The sequence below is a fragment of the Salvelinus fontinalis genome, chromosome 38, assembly GCF_029448725.1.
Source record: "Salvelinus fontinalis isolate EN_2023a chromosome 38, ASM2944872v1, whole genome shotgun sequence".
Classification (NCBI taxonomy): domain Eukaryota; kingdom Metazoa; phylum Chordata; class Actinopteri; order Salmoniformes; family Salmonidae; genus Salvelinus; species Salvelinus fontinalis.
This window is the reverse complement of record NC_074702.1, coordinates 6,999,860-7,020,084: the sequence shown is the minus strand read 5'-3', so window position 1 is coordinate 7,020,084 and position 20,225 is coordinate 6,999,860. Positions and strand designations below refer to the sequence as shown.

General features: G+C 43.8%; 2 protein-coding genes across 3 annotated transcripts; both read right to left on the bottom strand.

Moving 5' to 3' along the window:
- Positions 1 to 809: 809 nt before the first annotated feature.
- LOC129838093 (uncharacterized) lies at positions 810 to 13,966 on the bottom strand. Of its 2 annotated transcripts, none has more exons than XM_055904811.1 (10): positions 12,168 to 13,966; positions 4,942 to 6,084; positions 4,651 to 4,774; positions 4,212 to 4,390; positions 3,649 to 3,809; positions 2,733 to 2,877; positions 2,381 to 2,421; positions 2,202 to 2,253; positions 1,624 to 1,726; positions 810 to 1,323 (listed from the first exon to the last, which is right to left on the bottom strand). In XM_055904811.1, the coding sequence occupies exons 1-10, from the start codon at positions 12,247 to 12,249 to the stop codon at positions 1,053 to 1,055; spliced, it is 2,301 nt and encodes a 766-aa protein (XP_055760786.1). In that variant the 5' UTR covers positions 12,250 to 13,966; the 3' UTR covers positions 810 to 1,052. The 2 variants fall into 2 exon arrangements, with proteins under 2 accessions (XP_055760786.1, XP_055760785.1); XM_055904810.1 differs by having other exon boundaries at positions 2,202 to 2,256; positions 12,168 to 13,964.
- A 788-nt stretch (positions 13,967 to 14,754) lies between these two features.
- Positions 14,755 to 18,811, bottom strand: LOC129838094 (uncharacterized). Its single transcript, XM_055904812.1, has 2 exons — positions 18,227 to 18,811; positions 14,755 to 18,092 (listed from the first exon to the last, which is right to left on the bottom strand). Exons 1-2 carry the CDS (start codon positions 18,749 to 18,751, stop codon positions 17,994 to 17,996), a joined length of 624 nt encoding a protein of 207 aa, XP_055760787.1. The 5' UTR covers positions 18,752 to 18,811; the 3' UTR covers positions 14,755 to 17,993.
- Positions 18,812 to 20,225: the final 1,414 nt, after the last annotated feature.

Genomic DNA, 20,225 nt, shown 5'->3' with positions numbered 1-20,225 from the left:
CCACCAACTACATGTTGCTCTGCCCAGAGTACCTTGGTTACACTACCACCAACTACATGTTGCTCTGCCCAGAGTACCTTGTTTACACTACCACCAGGTACATGTTGCTCTGCCCAGAGTACCTTGCTTACACTACCACCAACTACATGTTGCTCTGCCCAGAGTACCTTGTTTACACTACCACCAACTACATGTAGCTCTGCCCGGAGTACCCCTGAAGTACCCCGTTGTGTGCATTTAGGCAGTAGGCATGGTCATGAATCTTCTTAAGAACCCCCTGTGGATAGGTTATTACCCCTAGGGATCCTGGCACCCCTGGTTGAGCCCCTGTTTTTGTGTGTATTGTTAACAACAAGACGCTCCACTGAGTGGACAAAACATTAAGAACACCTTAATATTTAGTTGACCCCCCCCGGCACCTACTACCATACCCCGTTCAAAAGCACTTAAATCTTTTGTTTTGCCCATTCACACTCTGAATGGCACACATACACAATCCATGACTCAATTTTCTCAAGGCGTAAGAGTCCTTCTTTAACCTTTGTCCCCCCCTTCATCTACACTGATTGAATCGGATGTTTTGTACACTGTGTACATTCTCAGTGACAGATCCCAGTAAAAATGGCATACATATGTATACCCAAACAAAAATATCCTAGGTGTTGTGTACAAACCATTTATAGACGACTACCATCACCTGCTGGTCACAAATACATTTCCTTCACTACAAATTCCTTCACTACAAATCACTACTACAAATGATTATACACTCAGAACAGCATTTTCTAAATAAACTGTCTTTACACAAGTTTGTATTCAAAACTATTTATTTCATTCTGACAAAATGATTTACAAAAACAAAATTCTTTTAAATAAACACACAAATTAATATTTACATCATTACTCTACTGGCTCATTTCCCCCAATGAGAACAAAATACTGCACACATCCAAACAGTGAAATAAGAGTAAAATAACAGGGCTTCTCCAGCCTGGACTAGGGGAACAGGGGGCAAGCAGTAAGGGCCTGGGATAGAGGGTAAGGGGTTTGTTTTAAGAGCAGGCATATAATTTGCTCTGGACCAGAAAATAGCTTGTGTTGTTAAAGCGAATAACTTCCCCCTTCTCCTCTTCTTCCTCCTCTTCCTCCTCCTCCTTCCTCTCTTCTTCCTGTGGGACAGGTTCCCCGTAGACTGGGTGGTCAAAGTTCACGAGGGCATGTCCTTCCTGGGAAGGCACGGCTGTGACTGGGGGGGAGGGGCAAGCAGGAGAGGAGGAGACGGGACTCAACCTCCACAGTTTAGACATGAACCTCTCCCTGTGCCTGAGAGAGAGAGAGGGTGGGGAGAGAGAGGGTGTAGGAAAGAGAAGGAGAAAGGAGGGAGGAAAGGCAGTGTGAGCATAGAAAGGGAGCAAGACAGAGGGGAAGGTATTTAGATACATGGTGTTGTGCTTGTTGTTTCTGTAGATGACAAAATGAACAGCTAGTTAATTAACTGATGGTTAATCATGATAACCATAGATATGTACAGGACAGGGTTTAACATAGATTGTTCAGACTGAATACAGTTGTTATCTTAGTGAGGATCAGAGTGGAGGTGAAGAACAGAGGGGAGTGGTTTACCTGTAGAGGTAGGCGGACAACAGAGTGATTGACAGCAGCACACAGGAAGCAACCACCCACAGGACATGAGGCCACACCTCCACATCACCCCGAGACTCAGAGACTGGGAGGGAGAGGGGGAGGGAGGGAGAGAGGGGGAGAGGGGAAAACAGAGGGGTTGCGAGGCAGAGGGGAAGGAGGGAGAGAGAGAGGGGGAGGTAGGGAGGGGGAGAGAGAGTGGGAGGGAGAGTGGGAGAGGGATCGAGAGGGGGAGGGAGAGAGAGAGAGGAGAAAGGAGAGGGGGAGGGGAGGTGGAGAGAGAGTGCGGGTGAATGATATTAATAAACTGTTACACTATTATACCGACGTGTGTGTGTGTACAGTATTTGTGTGAAACTTAAAGAATGGGGTGAGATGAGTTGGCCCAGGTTCTGTGTTTCCTGAAGCACGTTCAGTTGATGAGGTTATGACATTAGCTTCCTGTTATGGCCTTCTGTAAGGTAGGGGGATATCTGACATTGAAATATCCCACTTAACTCTAACACAAACACACTGTAGCTTCAACCAATCGACATACAGTAGCTCTCTGTCCCACGAACCTGATGTCTCTTCTGTCATACCAGAGCCAGAATCTGTGTAGTCTGTGTAGTCCTGCTGGAGAGACAGAATGAGACAATGTGAGAAAGAAAGACAACTAGGACCACTCTGTCTGTCTGTCTGTCTGTCTGTCTGTGTGTGTGTGTGTGTGTGTGTGTGTGTGTGTGTGTGTGTGTCTTACCATAACAGGAGAAAGATCGCTGAACGCAGTTGGCACAGGGGCTGTAATAAAGGACATTCACCATGAACCACACAACTGTTCACACGTACACAGCTAACTGGCTAATACTTCCACTAGTGTGTGTGTGTCTGGCTACGTGAACAGGATCCGTTGAAGGGTAGGGAGTTGACAGGCACTCTGTAAAGCTCTGTAGAAGGTATCTGTTAAGACTAGAGACTAGAGCAGAAAGGAAGGAAGGGGAAGGGTTGTCATGGCTACCTTTGTCTATGGGCTGGATGGTTCTAGTTAGCCTGGTTCAGGATGATAGTATGGAAGAGTTGAATTATGCACGTACAGATCTGGTGTGTGTTACCTGTCCAGGTGTTGGCGAAGACAGCCGTGCTCCATTCACTCCAGTGGCCATCAAACTCTTCCTTAGCTCTGAGTTGGATCAGGTACTGTACTCCTGACAACGCATCTGCTATAGTGTAGAACCGGGCTGTGGTGGTCCCTTTAATCTACACACACACACACACACACACACACACACACACACACACACACACACACACACACACACACACACACACACACACACACACACACACACACACACACACACACACACACACACACACACACACACACACACACACACACACACACACACACACACACACACACACACACACACACACACACACACACACACTTATCCAGAGCGAATTACAAATTGGATACATATATATTTAACCAGGCAAGTCTGTTAAGAACAAATTCTTATTTTCAATGACGGCCTAAGAACAGTGGGTTAACTGCCTTGTTCAGGGGCAGAACGACAGATTTTTACCTTGTCAGCTCGGGGATTCGAACTTGCAACCTTTCGGTTACTAGTCCAACGCTCTAACCACTAGGCTACCTGCCGCCCCTTTTGTTTTACTATCCTTATTCACATTTAAAATCGTATTTTCCCTAACGCCTAAACCTAACCTTAACCGCAAACCCCCTAACCCTAATTATAACCCTAACCATAAATCTAACCCCTCAGCCTAAAATAGCCGTTTTCCTTGTGGAGACTGGTGAAATGTCCCCACTTGAATTGTCCTTGTTTTACTAACCGTGTGAGGACTTCTGGTCACCACAATGATAGTAAAACCAAAAACACACACATATGACAAAATAGAAAAAGTAATGTCTGTTTGAGCCAGAACAGAGCAGGCTAAATGAACATGGGTCATTACACAAACACACAGACGCACACACCAACACACGCATGTGACACCACACACCTGTGTTCCGTGTGGCATGGTGTGGTATCTGAGCTCATAGAGCAGCTCGTGGTAGCGGTCTCTCTCTTTCCAGGAGTGAGGAACAGCCCAGCTCACCCTCAGTCTCTTCTCCTGCCCCTCCACACCCCTCACCACTACTGAGCTGGGGGGGTCTGGCTTAACTACACACAGGGAGGGAGGGGGAGAAGGTGAGAGAGGGAGAGGAGGAGGAGAATGTTAGCAAGGTGTCTTATTGAGTGGTCTGTTAAACATGCACACAAACCTATACTCACATCACACACACACACACACATGCCTGCACGTACGCACACACATCACACACACACACACACGCACACATACAAACGGACACACACACACATGCCTGCACGCACATCACACACACACACGCACACATACAAACAGACACGCACATGCCTGCACGCACGCACGCACACACATCACACACACACACGCACATGCCTGCACGCACGCACTCATATCACACATACACACACACAGACACACATGCACACACACACACATACACATGCCTTACGCACACAGATATCACACACACTCACTAATGTCCAGAGGTGTGAAGTCTAGGAGAGGGCTGGTGGTGTTGCCAGCAGTGTTGGTGACACACAGGTAGGCCAGGTGTGGCTCTCTACTCTCCTTCTCTTGATGACCTATAGCACACCAACACCGAGACAGCAGGGCGGAGTAGGAACAGTTGACACGAGAGAATGACCCTGATAGACTGAGAGAGAGAGAGAGAGAGATAGTTAGTATTCCACCCACACTGTTCTGTCGGCATCATCTGTATGATAAAGTAAGTAATTTAAGACAAATTAATGAGGAAGAGGAGAAAGAAGAGGGTGATGAGAAAGTGGAGGAAGAAGAGGGTGATGAGGAAGAGGAGAAAGAAGAGTGTGATGGGGAAGAGAAGAAAGAAGGTGATGAGAAAGAGGAGAAGAAGAGGGTGATGAGGAAGAAGGAAAAGAAGATGTGTGCTCTCACCCTTTCCGTAGGAGGAGGTAGCACTGAGGGACAGGAGTCACCGGTTGACTGGCTGTCCAATCACAGCGGATCTTACTGCTGGGTGACCTCTTATAGCAGGACAGCTTAGGCCTCTCTGGAGGAACTGAAAGACATTCCAGGGGAAAATCCATCATGTTTGTCCGTTGTTCTTATGTGACCATGAATGTCTGCTGCTGATTCACACTTCACAGAACACATACAGTATGGTTGTCAGCTTCAATGACCAGAGGTGATGAGGTTAGACAGAGAGATGCCATCAGTATAACTCACCTGCCACGCTCACCCTCAGAGAAGAGACCAGTTTGCCCCCGCGGTGGCAGCTGTAGTTCCCAGAGTCACCCACCTCCAGGGAGGGCAGGGTCAGAGTGGCGCCTCTCCTCCCTAACACCACTACTCCTCCTATCAGCGGCCTCCCGTTCAGTCTCCACTGAGACCTCCCTCTCAGCCCCCTCACCATCCTCCCCCCCTCCTCCTCTTCCTCATAGTCATCCTCACTGTCCATCGCATCAGTCCACCGATCAGAGGGCAGCTCAGTGTCAGCCCCTCCCACTCCGCTGTCTCTGGTTGGTTGGAGCGATGTCCCAGTATGAGGAAATAGTTTCTGTGTATCTGTATGTCCTGGTTGATTGACAGTGTAAAGACTCCACCCTGTATCCCTCTGCTCTCCTCCTCCTCCTTTGTGCTCCTCCTCTGTTACATCTTCCACATTCTTTCCATTCCCTTTGTTAACTTCTCTCACAGTAAGAGGGGTGTGGTCTCCTGCACGAATGTTCCTGATGACGGTTTTCTCCGTACTGTCTGTCCCGGTATCATCTGTCCAGCTTATGACAGGAGTGTCTGTTACGGTAAGGACAATAGTGTCCTTTCCAGTAGAAAATGTGTCTATTCCATTATCACTGCCGTCTTTTATAACACTGACTGTAGTTCCATTATCACTGCTGTCTTTTATAACACTGACTGTAGTTCCATTATCACTGCCGTCTTTTATAACACTGACTGTAGTTCCATTATCACTGCTGTCTTTTATAACACTGACTGTAGTTCCATTATCACTGCTGTCTTTTATAACACTGACTGTAGTTCCATTATCACTGCTGTCTTTTATAACACTGACTGTAGTTCCATTATCACTGCCGTCTTTTATAACACTGACTGTAGTTCCGTTAGATGTGGTGTCTGTTGTGGTGCTGACAGTGGTTCCGTTAGATGTGGTGTCTGTTGTGGTGCTGACAGTGGTTCCGTTAGATGTGGTGTCTGTTGTGGTGCTGACAGTGGTGGGTGGTACTCCGGTAATGACACTGGTGTGTTCGGCCCTGTTAACCATCACCTCCAGCCCGTTCACCTCCACCTGACCACTACAGGCCAAGACCAAAACGCTGCCTGGGGACAACACGAGCACCCTGGGAGGGGGGTCTGGAGGGAGAGAGAACGACATAATGAGTCAATACTGTACAGAGACACAGACATGGAAACACATGCAGGCACGCATGCACCCTTATACACACACACAAACACACACACACGCGCGCGCGCACACACACGTTGAGGGGTATAGGTTGTGGTTGACTGGGAAGTACAGATAAACTGAAAGAACACATTGCATAACTGATCACCAACCCCTCTCTCACTTCCTCTTTCAACACATCCCTTCTTCCCACCTCTTTCTCTCTTTCTCTTTCCCTTTCTCGAAGTCTATCTCTCTTCCATCTCCTCTCAGTATTAATCTTCTCTTCTTTAACCATCTCTCTTTCTCTCTCACCCTGTCTGTTATTCTGTTTTTCTCTCCTCCCCTATCCCTCTCTCCCACCATTAAAGCTCCGTCACAGAGCTACAAAACATTTGTCTAAATGTTTACTGATTAACATTCTTTACTAAAAATAAACAAATAGTACAACAATCTCTCTGTCTGTGGACCCAACCTCCATAAAGCTGCTGTCACTAGACATTCTCTATAAAGACTGGCAAAAGCCAAACTGGTGACACCAGCTGATAATGTGAAGGAAACCCTGTAGAAACAGAATTATTGAAGGGTTTTGACAAATCTGTGGCTTGTTAGTTTACCCTTGGGTCTGAGTAAACACGATTGGCTCCAGCCTTGACAATGTTGGCCTAATGCCAATACTGTTCCCAGGACCCTGGACTTTCAAACTTATAGTCTCATGTTTAGAAAATAGTATATTTTTGTATATCATTTACAAGTGATATCCAGAGCATTCGGAAATTATTCAGACCCCTTCACCTTTTCCACATTTTGTTACTTTACACCCTTACTCTAAAATGGATTTTTTTTTTTTTTTTTTTAAATCCTTCACTTTTTCCACATTTTGTTATGTTACAGCCTTATTCTAAAATGGATTAAAACATTAAAATCCTCATAAATCTACACACAATATCCCATAATGACGAAGCAAATTTTCTAATTTATAAAAAAAAAAAAATGTTATTTTTTTAAAATATTACATTTACATACAGTTGAAGTCGGAAGTTTACATACACCTTAGACAAATACATTTATCACAATTAATGATATTTAATCCTCGTAAAAAGTCCCTGTTTTAGGTCAGTTGGGATCATCACTTTATTTTAAGAATGTGAAATGTCAGAATAATAGTAGAGAGAATGATTTCTTTCAGCATTGATTTCTTTCATCACATTCCCAGTGGGTCAGAATTTTACATACACTCAATTAGTATTTGTTGGCATCGCCTTTAAATTGTTTCACTTGGGTCAAACATTTCGGGTAGCCTTCCACAAGCTTCCCACAATAAGTTGGGTGAATTTTGGCCCATTCCTCCTGACAGAGCTTGTGTAACTGAGTCAGGTTTGTTGGCCTCCTTGCTCGAACACGCTTTTTCAGTTCTGACCACAAAATTTCTATGGGATTGAGGTCAGGGCTTTGTGATGGCCACTCCAATACCTTGACTTTGTTGTCCTTAAGCCATTTTGCCACAACTTTGGAAGCATGCTTGGGGTCATTGTCCATTTGGAAGACCCATTTGCGACCAAGCTTTAACTTCCTGACTGATGTCTTGAGATTTTGCTTCAATATATCCACATAATTTTCCTGCCTCATGATGCCATCTATTTTGTGAAGTGCACCAGTCTCTCCTGCAGCAAATACCCCCACAACATGATGCAGCCACCCCCGTGCTTCACGGTTGGGATGGTGTTCTTCGCTTGCAAGCCTCCCACTTTTTCCTCCAAATATAATGATGGTCATTATGGCCAAACAGTTCTATTTTTGTTTCATTAGACCAGAGGACATTTCTCCAAAAAGTATGATCTTTGTCCCCATGTGCAGTTGCAAACCGTAGTCTGGCTTTTTTATGGCGGTGTTGGAGCAGTGGCTTCTTCCTTGCTGAGCAGCCTTTCAGGTTGTGTCGATATAGGACTCTTTTTACTGTGGATATAGATAGTTCTGTACCTGTTTCCGCCAGCATCTTCACAAGGTCCATTGCTGTTGTTCTGGGATTGATTTGCACTTTTAGCACCAAAGTATGTTCCTCTCAAGGAGACAGAAAATGTCTCCTTCCTGAGCGCTATGACGTCTGCGTGGTCCCATGGTGTTTATACTTGTGTACTATTGTTTGTACAGATGAATGTGGTACCTTCAGGCATTTGGAAATTGCTCCTAAGGATGAACCAGACTTGTGAAGGTCTACAATGTTTTTTCTGAGGTCTTGGCTGATTTCATTTGATTTTCCCATGATGTCAAGCAAAGAGGCACTGAGTTTGAAGGTAGGCCTTGAAATACATCCACAGGTACACCTCCAATTGACTCAAATGATGTCAATTAGCCTATCACAAGCTTCTAAAGACATGACATAATTTTCTGGAATTTTCCAATCTGTTTAAAGGCACGATCAACTTAGTGTATGTAAACCTCTGACCCACTGGAATTGTGATACAGTGAATTATAAGTGAAACAATCTGTCTGTAAACAATTGTTGGAAAAATTACTTGTGTCATGCACAAAGTAGACTTACCGTAACTGACTTACCAAAACTATAGTTTGTTAACAAGAAATTTGTGGAGTGGTTGAAAAACAAGTTTTAATAACTCCAACCTAAGTATATGTAAACTTCTGACTTCAACTGTAAGTATTCAGACCCTTTACTCAGTACTTTGTTGAAGCACCTTTGGCTGTGATTACAGCCGAGAGTTTTCTTGGGTATGACGCTTCAAGCTTGGTACACATGTATTTGGGGAGTTTCTCCCATTCTTCTCTGCAGATCCTCTCAAGCTCTGTCAGGTTGGATGGGTATTGTTGCTGCACAGCTATTTTCAAGTCTCTCCAGAGATGTTGGATCGGGTCCAGGCTCTGGATGGGCCACTCAAAGACATTTTCATCAAGGATCTCTCTGTACTTTGCTCCTTTCATCTTTCCCTCGATCTTGACTAGTCTTTCCATCCCTGCCACTGAAAAACAGCCCCACAGCATGATGCTGCCACCACCATGCTTCACTGTAGGGATGGTGCCAGGTTTCCTCCAGACGTGACGCTTGGCATTCAGGCCAAAGAGTTCAATCTTGGTTTCATCAGACCAGAGAATCTTGTTTCTCATGGTCTGAGAGTCCTTTAGGTGCTTTTTGACAAACTCCAGGTGGGCTATCATGTACCTTTTACTGAGAAGTGGATTCCATTTGGACCACTCTACCATAAAGACCTGATTGCTGGAGTGCTGCAGAGATGGTTGTCCTTCTGGAAGGTTCTCCCATCTCCACAGAGGAACTCTGGAGCTCTGTCAGAGTGACCATCGGGTTCTTGGTCACCTCCCTGACGAAGGCACTTCTCCCCCAATTGTTGTTTGGCCGGGCAGCCAGCTCTAGGAAGAGTCTTGGTGGTTCCAAACTTCTTCCATTAAAGAATGATGAAGGCCACTGTGTTCTTGAGGACCATTAATGCTGCAGATTTATTTTTGTACCCTTCCCCAGATCTGTGCATCGACACAGTCTTGTCTCGGAGCTGTACGGACAATTCCTTCGACCTCATGGCTTGGTTTTTGCTCTGACATGCACTGTCAGCTGTGGGACCTTATATAGACAGGTGTGTGCCTTTCCAAATCATAACCAATCAATGAAATATACCACAGGTGTACTCCAATGAAGTTGTAGAAACATCTCAAGAACGATCAATGGAAACAGAATGCACCTGAGCTCAATTCCGAGTCTCATAAACAAAGGGTATGAATACATATGTAAATAAGACATTTCTGTTTTTTATATTTAATCAATTTGCTAAAATGTCTAAAAACGTGTTTTCCATTTGTCATTATGGAGTGTTGTGTATAGATTGATAAGGACATAAAAATATATATATATATTTTACAATAAGGCTGTAACTTAACAAAACATGGGAAAAGGGAAGGGGTCTGAATACCTTCCGAATGCACCGTACGTTTGTAAGAGAAAGCTTTTCAATTGGCATCTCTCCCCATGTTTTCAGTCACAGGTGGGGACAGTGCAGGAGGTGGGCTCATGAGTTGTGCTCCAATTTGACTGAGGATAGCTTTATTTGTGACCTATGTACAAATTAGAATTGTGCACAGCAGAGCATAATAGAGTTGCCACATCAATGTTACAATGAGTTAATTAGTTAAGATATTAAATGTTATATTCCAATGTAATTTAATGTTATTAGTTATATTCCATTCCAATATTATATTCCAATGAATATATTTATTTTATGAATTAAAAACAACTATTGAAAACCGTTTGCTCCTGAATGTCATTGTAAAGACTGCTGGGATTTAAAATCTTGCATTATTTAAATCATATTTAGTGTAATTGTACATAATGGATGGTCTGGATAAGGAACCACACAGAAAGAACAAAGAAAATGAATGTGCAGGTGAGTTAAATAGAGAACTTTACATCACATCTCCTCATAGTGCGGATATTAATGGTGATATGCGCAACACGACCCCCCCCCATATTTTATTTCAATCATTAACATAAGACAACTAAACTTAGCTTTTGAGTATTACTTTGTCACGTTCTGACCCTAGTTATTGTGTTAATTGTTTGTTTTAGTGGGTCAGGACGTGAGTTGGGTGGGCATTCTATGTTTTGTGTCTGGTTTGTCTATTTCTGTGTTTGACCTGATATGGTTCTCAATCAGAGGCAGCTGTCAATCGTTGTCCTGATTGAGAACCATATTAGGGTAACCTGTTTGGTGTTGGGTTTTTGTGGGTGATTGTATTTCGTGTCAGTGTTCGTGCCACACGGGACTGTTTTCGGTTTGGTCACGTTTGTTGTTTTTGTATCTTGAAGTGTTCAGTTTACTTTCATTAAAATATGAACACTTTCCACTCTGCGTCTTGGTCCGATCCCTACACCTCCTCTTCAGACGAAGAGGAGCAAATCTGCCGTAACATACTTACCAAATCATTTCTATATAAAACTGAATAAATGGATTTTAACGCACTTGTGTGAAACCCTATGTCATAATCTTCTACCGGGGTAACTGGCGTACTTTTTAAGAAACGCCCCTTTTCTAGAAACAACATTAAATGAAATAACAAACAAGTGTAAACTGTAGCCATTTATAGTTTATTCCCCTAAACATGACCTTCATCCACATACCATTTATTTTCTCTCAGAACATAGCTTTTTTTGTGTCAGCAATTAGACATTGTTCTTAGGGGGGCCTAGTTACCCCCTAGTACACTATCTCTGTAAAATGTCAACAGAGTTACTTTAGCTTTTTGAGACTAGCAGAAACATCTTTGCAGATGACCACCACAACATGTCAAATCCTCAATAGTCCATATGAGAAAGCAACACCGCTCTGTCAACAAAGTTCTATATTTAGGTTACGAAATCCAACTTTTTGGATATAATGCTAATGATACACTATATATACAAAAGTATGTGGACACCCCTTCAAATTAGTGGATTAGGCTATTTCAGCCACACCTGTTTCTGACAGGTGTATAAAATCGAGCACACCGCCATGCAATCTCCATAGACAAACATTGGCAGTAGAATAGCCTTACTGAAGAGCTCAGTGACTTTCAACGTGGCACTGTCATAGGATTCCCCTATTCCAACAAGTTAGTTCATCAAATTTCTGCCCTGATAGAGCTTCCCTGGACAACTGTAAGTGCTGTTATTGTGAAGTGGAAACCCCATTTCCATCTGTTTATCCAGAAATCAAAGCCTTTACTTATGCCAAAATTTTAAGATGGAACATTTAAGAAAAATGCATCCATGCCTTTATTTCCCCCAAAATATAAACTCGTAGTTTTCATTTGACATGCTCCAAACATCTAATTTGATAACTTCATGGGGACTTTTCGATGAAAATTCCCCTTCTTAAAATGTATTTTATAACATAAGGAAAGTGACATCTCATCACCATAGCGTGTTCCCCCGCTCAGGGCAGATTGGGTGGACACCCTAAACATAACTGAAAATAAATAAATTAGCCTATAGGCATGAAACACAATCTATTAAATATTTGATTGATATAATCCAGTAATAAAATAAACCTACCTCTCCGTGGACAGGTCCCGTCCAGAAAGCAGTGGACTGTCAGCGCAGACAGGAGAACCCTCAGCCTGATCCACGATGGCATCTTTACGCGTCTTTAATACGAGTCATCTCTCTGTGTCGGTAAATCCAATCACACCGTATCAGTAGACGAGGTTATAAAGCTGCTCCCTTTCAGACATCAATCAACACTCATTTGAAACGCAGAAAAAAAAATGTTATACAAGTCGGCCCTGTTCCCGTACAAGCTCTCCAGACCACCTCTCCGCTGGCCTGGGTCTGGACTGCCTTTATGAGCAGCTGTTGATTTACATAACTCAAATAGATCAGACCACCTTATGTGTTTTAATAAAATAACAGAAGCGAAGACATCACCAGGGGCATATTCATCACGCCGAATCTTTTGCAGAAACGTTGCAAACGACGAAACGGGAAGGGACCTACATGAATTTGTCCTAATAGCCTAAGACCACCCCCTCACACACACACACACACGCTGTATATGAACTCACATATACACACACCCACCCACCCAACGGGCTCTTTTCAATCCGTATCTGGGAAGTTCAGTTTTACAGCGTGATTGAAATGTCAAGGTAATGCTCCCGCTTTAGCGGAGACTGTATTCACGATAAACGCTGCATGTCGGCTCAATCGGAAATTACCATTATTGTTTTGTTTATTATTATTGTTGTTTATTGTTTATCCCGCAATTGTTTATCCAGCAATCTGTAATGATTCAGCGATACAGAGAGAATATATCCCTAAATCTCAGTTTCTTCTGGTCAGACAACATGAACTCTCAGAAATCGGACATTGCGAAAGTACAGATAGTGTCGTGTCCATGTGTCAAACTCCTTTCCAGATAAAACTGTCCATGTTTGAAGGGCGAAAGGCCAGAAGCACTTTTGCGGGGCCAGCGCGCTGTGGAGAGTATGTGACAAAACAAACACTAGGTTTACGTAGTACACTGCTTTTTCAGGAGATTGAGCAAACATTTAGTGGTAATCTTGGCATGTCCTAATGCCATGGTCAGTAATAATAATCTGCTTCTCTGAAGGCCGCGTTCACATTGTTGTGCTCTTTTGGTTATGGAGATAAGGCCCGGGTTGGTTAAGAACATTGAGACAAACGTCTGTAAAAAGTGCTATAAATAGGTTAGATTGATTGTTTCCCTTATTATAAACATTATTCCCCGTACAGTCACCCTACAAATTAAATCATACTTTGATGTCAACTGTAAATAATTATATTTCAGTTGACACTTCCTCTTTGGATTGACAAAGACTTGAGTAACTTTCTTAACTTGAACGTTCTCACTGAAACCCAACATCAACCTGCTGTATATATCTATAGCACCAGTGCTTGAAGTGGACTGAAATAGGTGACCGTACTAATTTTGGGTGCCCCTACTGTTAATAATTATGTGTCACTGGCAGAACGCCATAATATTTTAAAGCAAAACTCTGTAAGAGGTGCCAAAACTCAAAACAGTAACGTTAATACATTTGAGGTGCGATACTCAGTACTAGTGCGTTCTGGCCCAATTCAAGCACGTTATAACACGTTGCAACACAATCTCACTCAACTCGTGCAAATATGTAAAAAAAATATTTAAGCAGATTTTGTGTGTTTTTGTGAATTTTGTCTTAATTCGTGTGAAAAGATACATTTTTGTGCATCTTCATTCATAGGAAAATACATTTTTAGGGGGCAAACCTAGGAAGAATCTTTTGAAAGTTATTCGAGCATTTTTTTGATGTATTTTCACACAAATTAAGCCACATAAAAACACACAAAATCTGCTGAAACACTTTTTGTACATATTTGCACAGATTGAGTGTGATATTGTGTTGCACTGACTTACAGGTGGTTTGATCCCTCTACAGCAGGGAGAGACAGGTCCAGCAGAGACTGCTTGTGCTGCTTTCACCCGATAATCTTTCTAACCAGAGGCTGTATGCTGTAGAACAGTGGTATTCAAACTTGTTCAGCTGGGACCCCATTTTGTCCGGACACAATTTCTGGGGAAGCCATTGTTCTTCACATACAATAATCAGTACTCTTAATTTTTTGTTTCTAAAAATATATTGTTTTTTTGCTGCGATCCAAATGCAGTTCACTCGCGACCCAGACTTTGAATACCACTGCTGCAGAGTACAACAGCTGTCTCATCTGGTTTCACCCTATATCTTTCTAACCAGAAGCTGTATGCTGCAGAGTACAACAGCTGTCTCATCTGGTTTCACCCTATATCTTTCTAACCAGAAGCTGTATGCTGTAGAGTACAACAGCTGTCTCATCTGGTTTCACCCTATATCTTTCTAACCAGAAGCTGTATGGTGTAGAGTACAACAGCTGTCTCATCTGGTTTCACCCTATATCTTTCTAACCAGAAGCTGTATGCTGTAGAGTACAACAGCTGCCTCATCTGGTTTCACCCTATATCTTTCTAAGCAGAAGCTGTATGCTGTAGAGTCCAACAGTGAAAGCATCATTCCAGTGGCCCTGGAGGACTGGGTTTGTTTGCCCCTGCTGTATAGAAGGAGTACGTTACATGATGACATGCCTAGTAGAGGGATGAATTGGGTTGATCATCATTACTGTGGATTTATTAAGGCTTAATAATAATATCCCTGATCCCTCCCTCCCAAGCCTCCATTCATTAACACGTTCTCCTGTTCCTAGACCAGCTCAGTCTCTAGGTAACTACAGGTTACTGTCTGACTGCATAAGCACATATTAGCATACTTTCCCCACACACTCAGTCCGCCCCAAAGCAACATGGACGCCATAGAGCAACATGGAGGTCCAGGTTTTTGTTAGAAGTCCATCTCCTCTCTCTTAAGCCCAGTACAGGTAGGGCTCAGAGTCTGTGATATAACTGTAGTTCTGTCTGTGGGCCCAGCAGCAGGTCACCAATATGGTGCAGTGGAGGAGAATGAGGAAGAACATGATGAAGAGGAGTCTTGCTGGTCCTGTAAGGTTAAAATGGCGTTCTCACTGAGAACTATAGTGAACACAGAAACTCTGCCCATGAACTTATGATGACATATACTACAACCTTCCAGCAAGGACAGCATCCTGCATTATTCAGTCATTGGTTGGCTGACTGAACCCCTCAGTGTCCTGCCAAGTTATTGGCTAAAACAACAGACGGACTATATGTGAAAATGTCAGTCAGACAGACAGTCAGGCAGACAGATAGAGAATGTACAGTAGTATGTACCCATAAGAGTGTAGGATCGTGCAGCCTGTCTGGTTTGACTAAGCCTTTGGGCATGGTGACACAGCAATATGTAATCATGAATACAAACACCAGGACCACTGATAAGGTTCCAGAGACATTCCTCATACAGACTGTACAGGTTAGAGGGACAGCTCTACACTGCTGCATTGGTTTACACTGTGTCATACATTATTAGAGAAGGTAGACAGCATTACTTGGCCTATTAAAGACATGTTTCTGATTGGTTAACAGCTGGATACAGACAGGTGTATTGGAGTACTATGTCTAACAACAGCTGATCATAAAAACCACTCATTCTGCTATTTCATCTCAATTCACCACCTTTCTGACGATCAAATGAACCTCTCTTCTGTCATAAAGACTCAATTCACCACCTTTCTGACGATCAAATGAACCTCTCTTCTGTCATAAAGACTCAATTCACCACCTTTCTGACGATCAAATGAACCTCTCTTCTGTCATAAAGACTCAATTCACCACCTTTCTGACGATCAAATGAATCGCTCTTCTGTCATAAAGACTCAATTCACCACCTTTCTGACGATCAAATGAACCTCTCTCCTGTCATAGACTCAATTCACCACCTTTCTGACGATCAAATGAATCTCTCTTCTGTCATAAAGACTCAATTCACCACCTTTCTGACGATCAAATTAATCTCTCTTCTGTCATAAAGACTCAATTCACCACCTTTCTGACGATCAAATGAATCTCTCTTCTGTCATAAAGACTCAATTCACCACCTTTCTGACGATCAAATTAATCTCTCTTCTGTCATAAAGACTCAATTCACCACCTATCTGACGATCAAATTAATCTCTCTTCTGTCATGAAGACTCAATTCACCACCTTTCTGACGATCAAATGAATCGCTCTTCTGTCATAAAGACTCAATTCACCACCTTTCTGACGATCAAATGAACCTCTCTTCTGTCATAGACTCAATTCACCACCTTTCTGACGATCAAATGAATCTCTCTTCTGTCATAAAGACTCAATTCACCACCTTTCTGGCGATCAAATGAATCTCTCTTCTGTCATAAAGACTCAATTCACCACCTTTCTGACGATCAAATGGATCTCTCTTCTGTCATAAAGACTCAATTCACCACCTTTCTGACGATCAAATGAATCTCTCTTCTGTCATAAAGACTCAATTCACCACCTTTCTGACGATCAAATGAATCTCTCTTCTGTCATAAAGACTCAATTCACCACCTTTCTGACGATCAAATTAATCTCTCTTCTGTCATAAAGACTCAATTCACCACCTTTCTGACGATCAAATTAATCTCTCTTCTGTCATGAAGACTCAATTCACCACCTTTCTGACGATCAAATGAATCGCTCTTCTGTCATAAAGACTCAATTCACCACCTTTCTGACGATCAAATGAACCTCTCTTCTGTCATAGACTCAATTCACCACCTTTCTGACGATCAAATGAATCTCTCTTCTGTCATAAAGACTCAATTCACCACCTTTCTGACGATCAAATGAATCTCTCTTCTGTCATAAAGACTCAATTCACCACCTTTCTGACGATCAAATGAATCTCTCTTCTGTCATAAAGACTCAATTCACCACCTTTCTGACGATCAAATTACCCTCTCTTCTGTCATAAAGACTCAATTCACCACCTTTCTGACGATCAAATGAATCTCTCTTCTGTCATAAAGACTCAATTCACCACCTTTCTGACGATCAAATTACCCTCTCTTCTGTCATAAAGACTCAATTCACCACCTTTCTGACGATCAAATGAATCTCTCTTCTGTCATAAAGACTCAATTCACCACCTTTCTGACGATCAAATTACCCTCTCCTCTGTCATAAAGACTCAATTCACCACCTTTCTGACGATCAAATTATCCTCTCTTCTGTCATAAAGACTCAATTCACCACCTTTCTGACGATCAAATTATCCTCTCTTCTGTCATAAAGACTCAATTCACCACCTTTCTGACGATCAAATTAATCTCTCTTCTGTCATAAAGACTCAATTCACCACCTTTCTGACGATCAAATGAACCTCTCTTCTGTCATAAAGACTCAATTCAATACTTTGTTTTGAACCAATCTGATATGATGTTATGACATGTGATCCATTGTATAAATAGTATAGTCATGTCTGAACCACAGCGGTGTTGTTGGAGCGGGGTTTCTCTCCGGATCCCTGTGGTACCAAGCTCTTCAGCAGATGGCTACATCATTTGCATGAAGAAGTGCTTCTTTCAGCCTGCCTCATTGGTTGAAGAAGACAGAGCAGTGGGTTGTGGGTAATCTGAACATGTCTATCACAACTACCCCACACTATCTTTCAGACGGATACATATATGTACCAACCCTATTGCAACGACAGTGTCATACAAATGCCCGTGTGTGTTGATGGGTGTGTATGCCTTCCGCCTACAATGGCTGCCACTTTGGATCTCTTCCTAACCCAGGGTGAGTGCCATTCCAACATTCCAACTTCAGTATTACAAACTTCCAAATGTAGTATTTCTTCACGTATTCCAAGAGAATCCAGTGGGATATGACAGCCTGTCCTTCTTCTTTCTATCATCTGCCTGTCCGTCTCACACGGTGTGGTTGGTTTCCTTGGGAACAAGGGGAGGTCCCGGGCTGCTGGTTCCGCTGGTGCGAGAGGCGCCTCCCCTCCAACCAAATAGAGCATCCTGCAGGACAGGTGGAACAGACGGTTACTGTTGTGTGTGTGAGGTTGTGTGTGAGGTTGTGTGTGAGGTTGTGTGTGAGGTTGTGTGTGAGGTTGTGTGTGAGAAACAGATTAAAGAAGATGACAGTATCTCACCTGTACAGCGCCCAGACTAAGGTTCCAGCCACCAACCGAGTCTCCCCCAGGACTCCTCACCGAGGTGGGGGTGAGAGCGTCAGCAGAGGGGACCTGGGCTGGAGCTAACGCTGGAGGTGTGTTTGTGGGAGGGCCAGAAGCCACCTGTGGGAGTATGACAGGCAGCGTGTGTGTTCCCTCCTCCAGGGGAGTATCCTGCGACCCTCCCAGGAGAGAGGATGAATTGGACAGGGGGGGAGCCGATCCCGACACATAGCTAGGTGCCGGGCTGCTCTCTCCTGAGGCGCTCTGCGGGGGATGTGTGTTTGAGTGCTTCTTTCTGCGCAGGGTGTCTATCCAGCTGGAGCTGTGTCTGGAGGCAAAGTTGGCCAGGGCCAGGGAGGACAGTCTCATGTTCTTCCCAGAGGTGATGAGCTCCCCAAAGCCCTCCTGGTGGGCAAAGGCATATCCTGACCTCCTGGACCCGCCCCTTGCCCCCAGACGACCCTCAGGCACGCCCCCGACCCCGCCCCTGACTCCTCCCATGCATCGACCCGCTGGCTTCCTCGTCTTCTGATGCACCAGCTGGGTGTAACGCACCTGGAGGGGGGAGAGGGGGGAGGGCGAGGGAGGAGGGAGAGCAGGGGAGGGAGAGGGAAGAGGGGGGAAAGGGAGAGGTCGAGGGAGAGGGTAGAGAGTACACAGAGGAGTGTTATTTCTTAGTATAAAGGGATATGTAGGGTTTAATACAGGTGACTGGTATCCTGAACTTCCTGAACAAGCTCCTTCCCGTTTCGGGAGAAAAATATTGACGGGTCCTGTAGACCAATAATTTAAAATGTTATGCAGCACTAATGCAAAAATAGTAAATATGCACGATAGCTGCATGCATGAACGGAACATATCGACTCCCTGGTTTCACAACCTACACTAGACCAGTCATCACAACGCTAGCAGCCAACCATATTTAGCCTATAGGCCTGCTCAACATAGTCCTCAATAGAATACATCACTTACATGCATGACTTCCATAAACTGCATTGCTGACTATCATGTGTAGGCTACACGCGACCTGTTGACACAGTTACTGAAGGCAATCTCCATCTCACATTCACAAAGCTCCAGCCATACTCACTGTTAACAAAATGGTAGGTACATTGTATCCACAAACGCCCTCGAGGAAATAGACATTTGCAACATTGTTCCATGATGTTACAATAACAAAAATGAGTAGACAGGCTGGACTAGTCAGACTGGCAGGGATTTGATAAACCGCTGTGCTGTCCTACACTACTAGGCCTATTTCCTTGTCTGTTTGTTTAGTGGAACATCTGATATGTTCCCTGTGACAAAGTGACCAAAATGAGCAGGTTATGATAAACCACAACCTTCTGAATCCCCCTGATAGCCAGGTCCAGGTCATAAACCACAACCGTCTGAATCCCCCTGATAGCCAGGTCCAGGTTATAAACCACAACCTTCTGAATCCCCTGATAGCCAGGTCATAAACCACAACCTTCTGAATCCCCCTGATAGCCAGGTCCAGGTCATAAACCACAACCTTCTGAATCCCCCTGATAGCCAGGTCCAGGTTATAAACCACAACCTTCTGAATCCCCCTGATAGCCAGGTCCAGGTCATAGACCACAACCTTCTGAATCCCCCTGATAGCCAGGTTATAAACCACAACCTTCTGAATCCCCCTGATAGCCAGGTTATAAACCACAACCTTCTGAATCCCCCTGATAGCCAGGTCCAGGTCATAGACCACAACCTTCTGAATCCCCCTGATAGCCAGGTTATAAACCACAACCTTCCGATTCGCCCTGATAGCCAGGTTATAAACCGCAACCTTCTGATTCCCCCTGATAGCCAGGTCCAGGTTAGAAACCACAACCTTCTGAATCCCCCTGATAGCTAGGTCCAGGTTATAAACCACAACCTTCTGATTCCCCCTGATAGCCAGGTCCAGGTTATAAACCACAACCTTCTGATTCCCCCTGATAGCCAGGTCCAGGTC

Coding starts and splice junctions, on each gene's coding strand:
- LOC129838094 (XM_055904812.1), bottom strand. CDS start 18,751: ATGGGAGGAGTCAGGGGCGGGGTCGGGGGCGTGCCTGAGGGTCGTCTG. Junction 18,093..18,226: donor TTAGTCTGGGCGCTGTACAG/GTGAGATACTGT, acceptor CCTGTCCTGCAG/GATGCTCTATTTGGTTGGAG.
- LOC129838093 (XM_055904810.1), bottom strand. CDS start 12,249: ATGCCATCGTGGATCAGGCTGAGGGTTCTCCTGTCTGCGCTGACAGTC. Junction 6,085..12,167: donor CGGGACCTGTCCACGGAGAG/GTAGGTTTATTT, acceptor CTCTCCCTCCAG/ACCCCCCTCCCAGGGTGCTC. Junction 3,810..4,211: donor CTTCACACCTCTGGACATTA/GTGAGTGTGTGT, acceptor CCCTGTGTGTAG/TTAAGCCAGACCCCCCCAGC.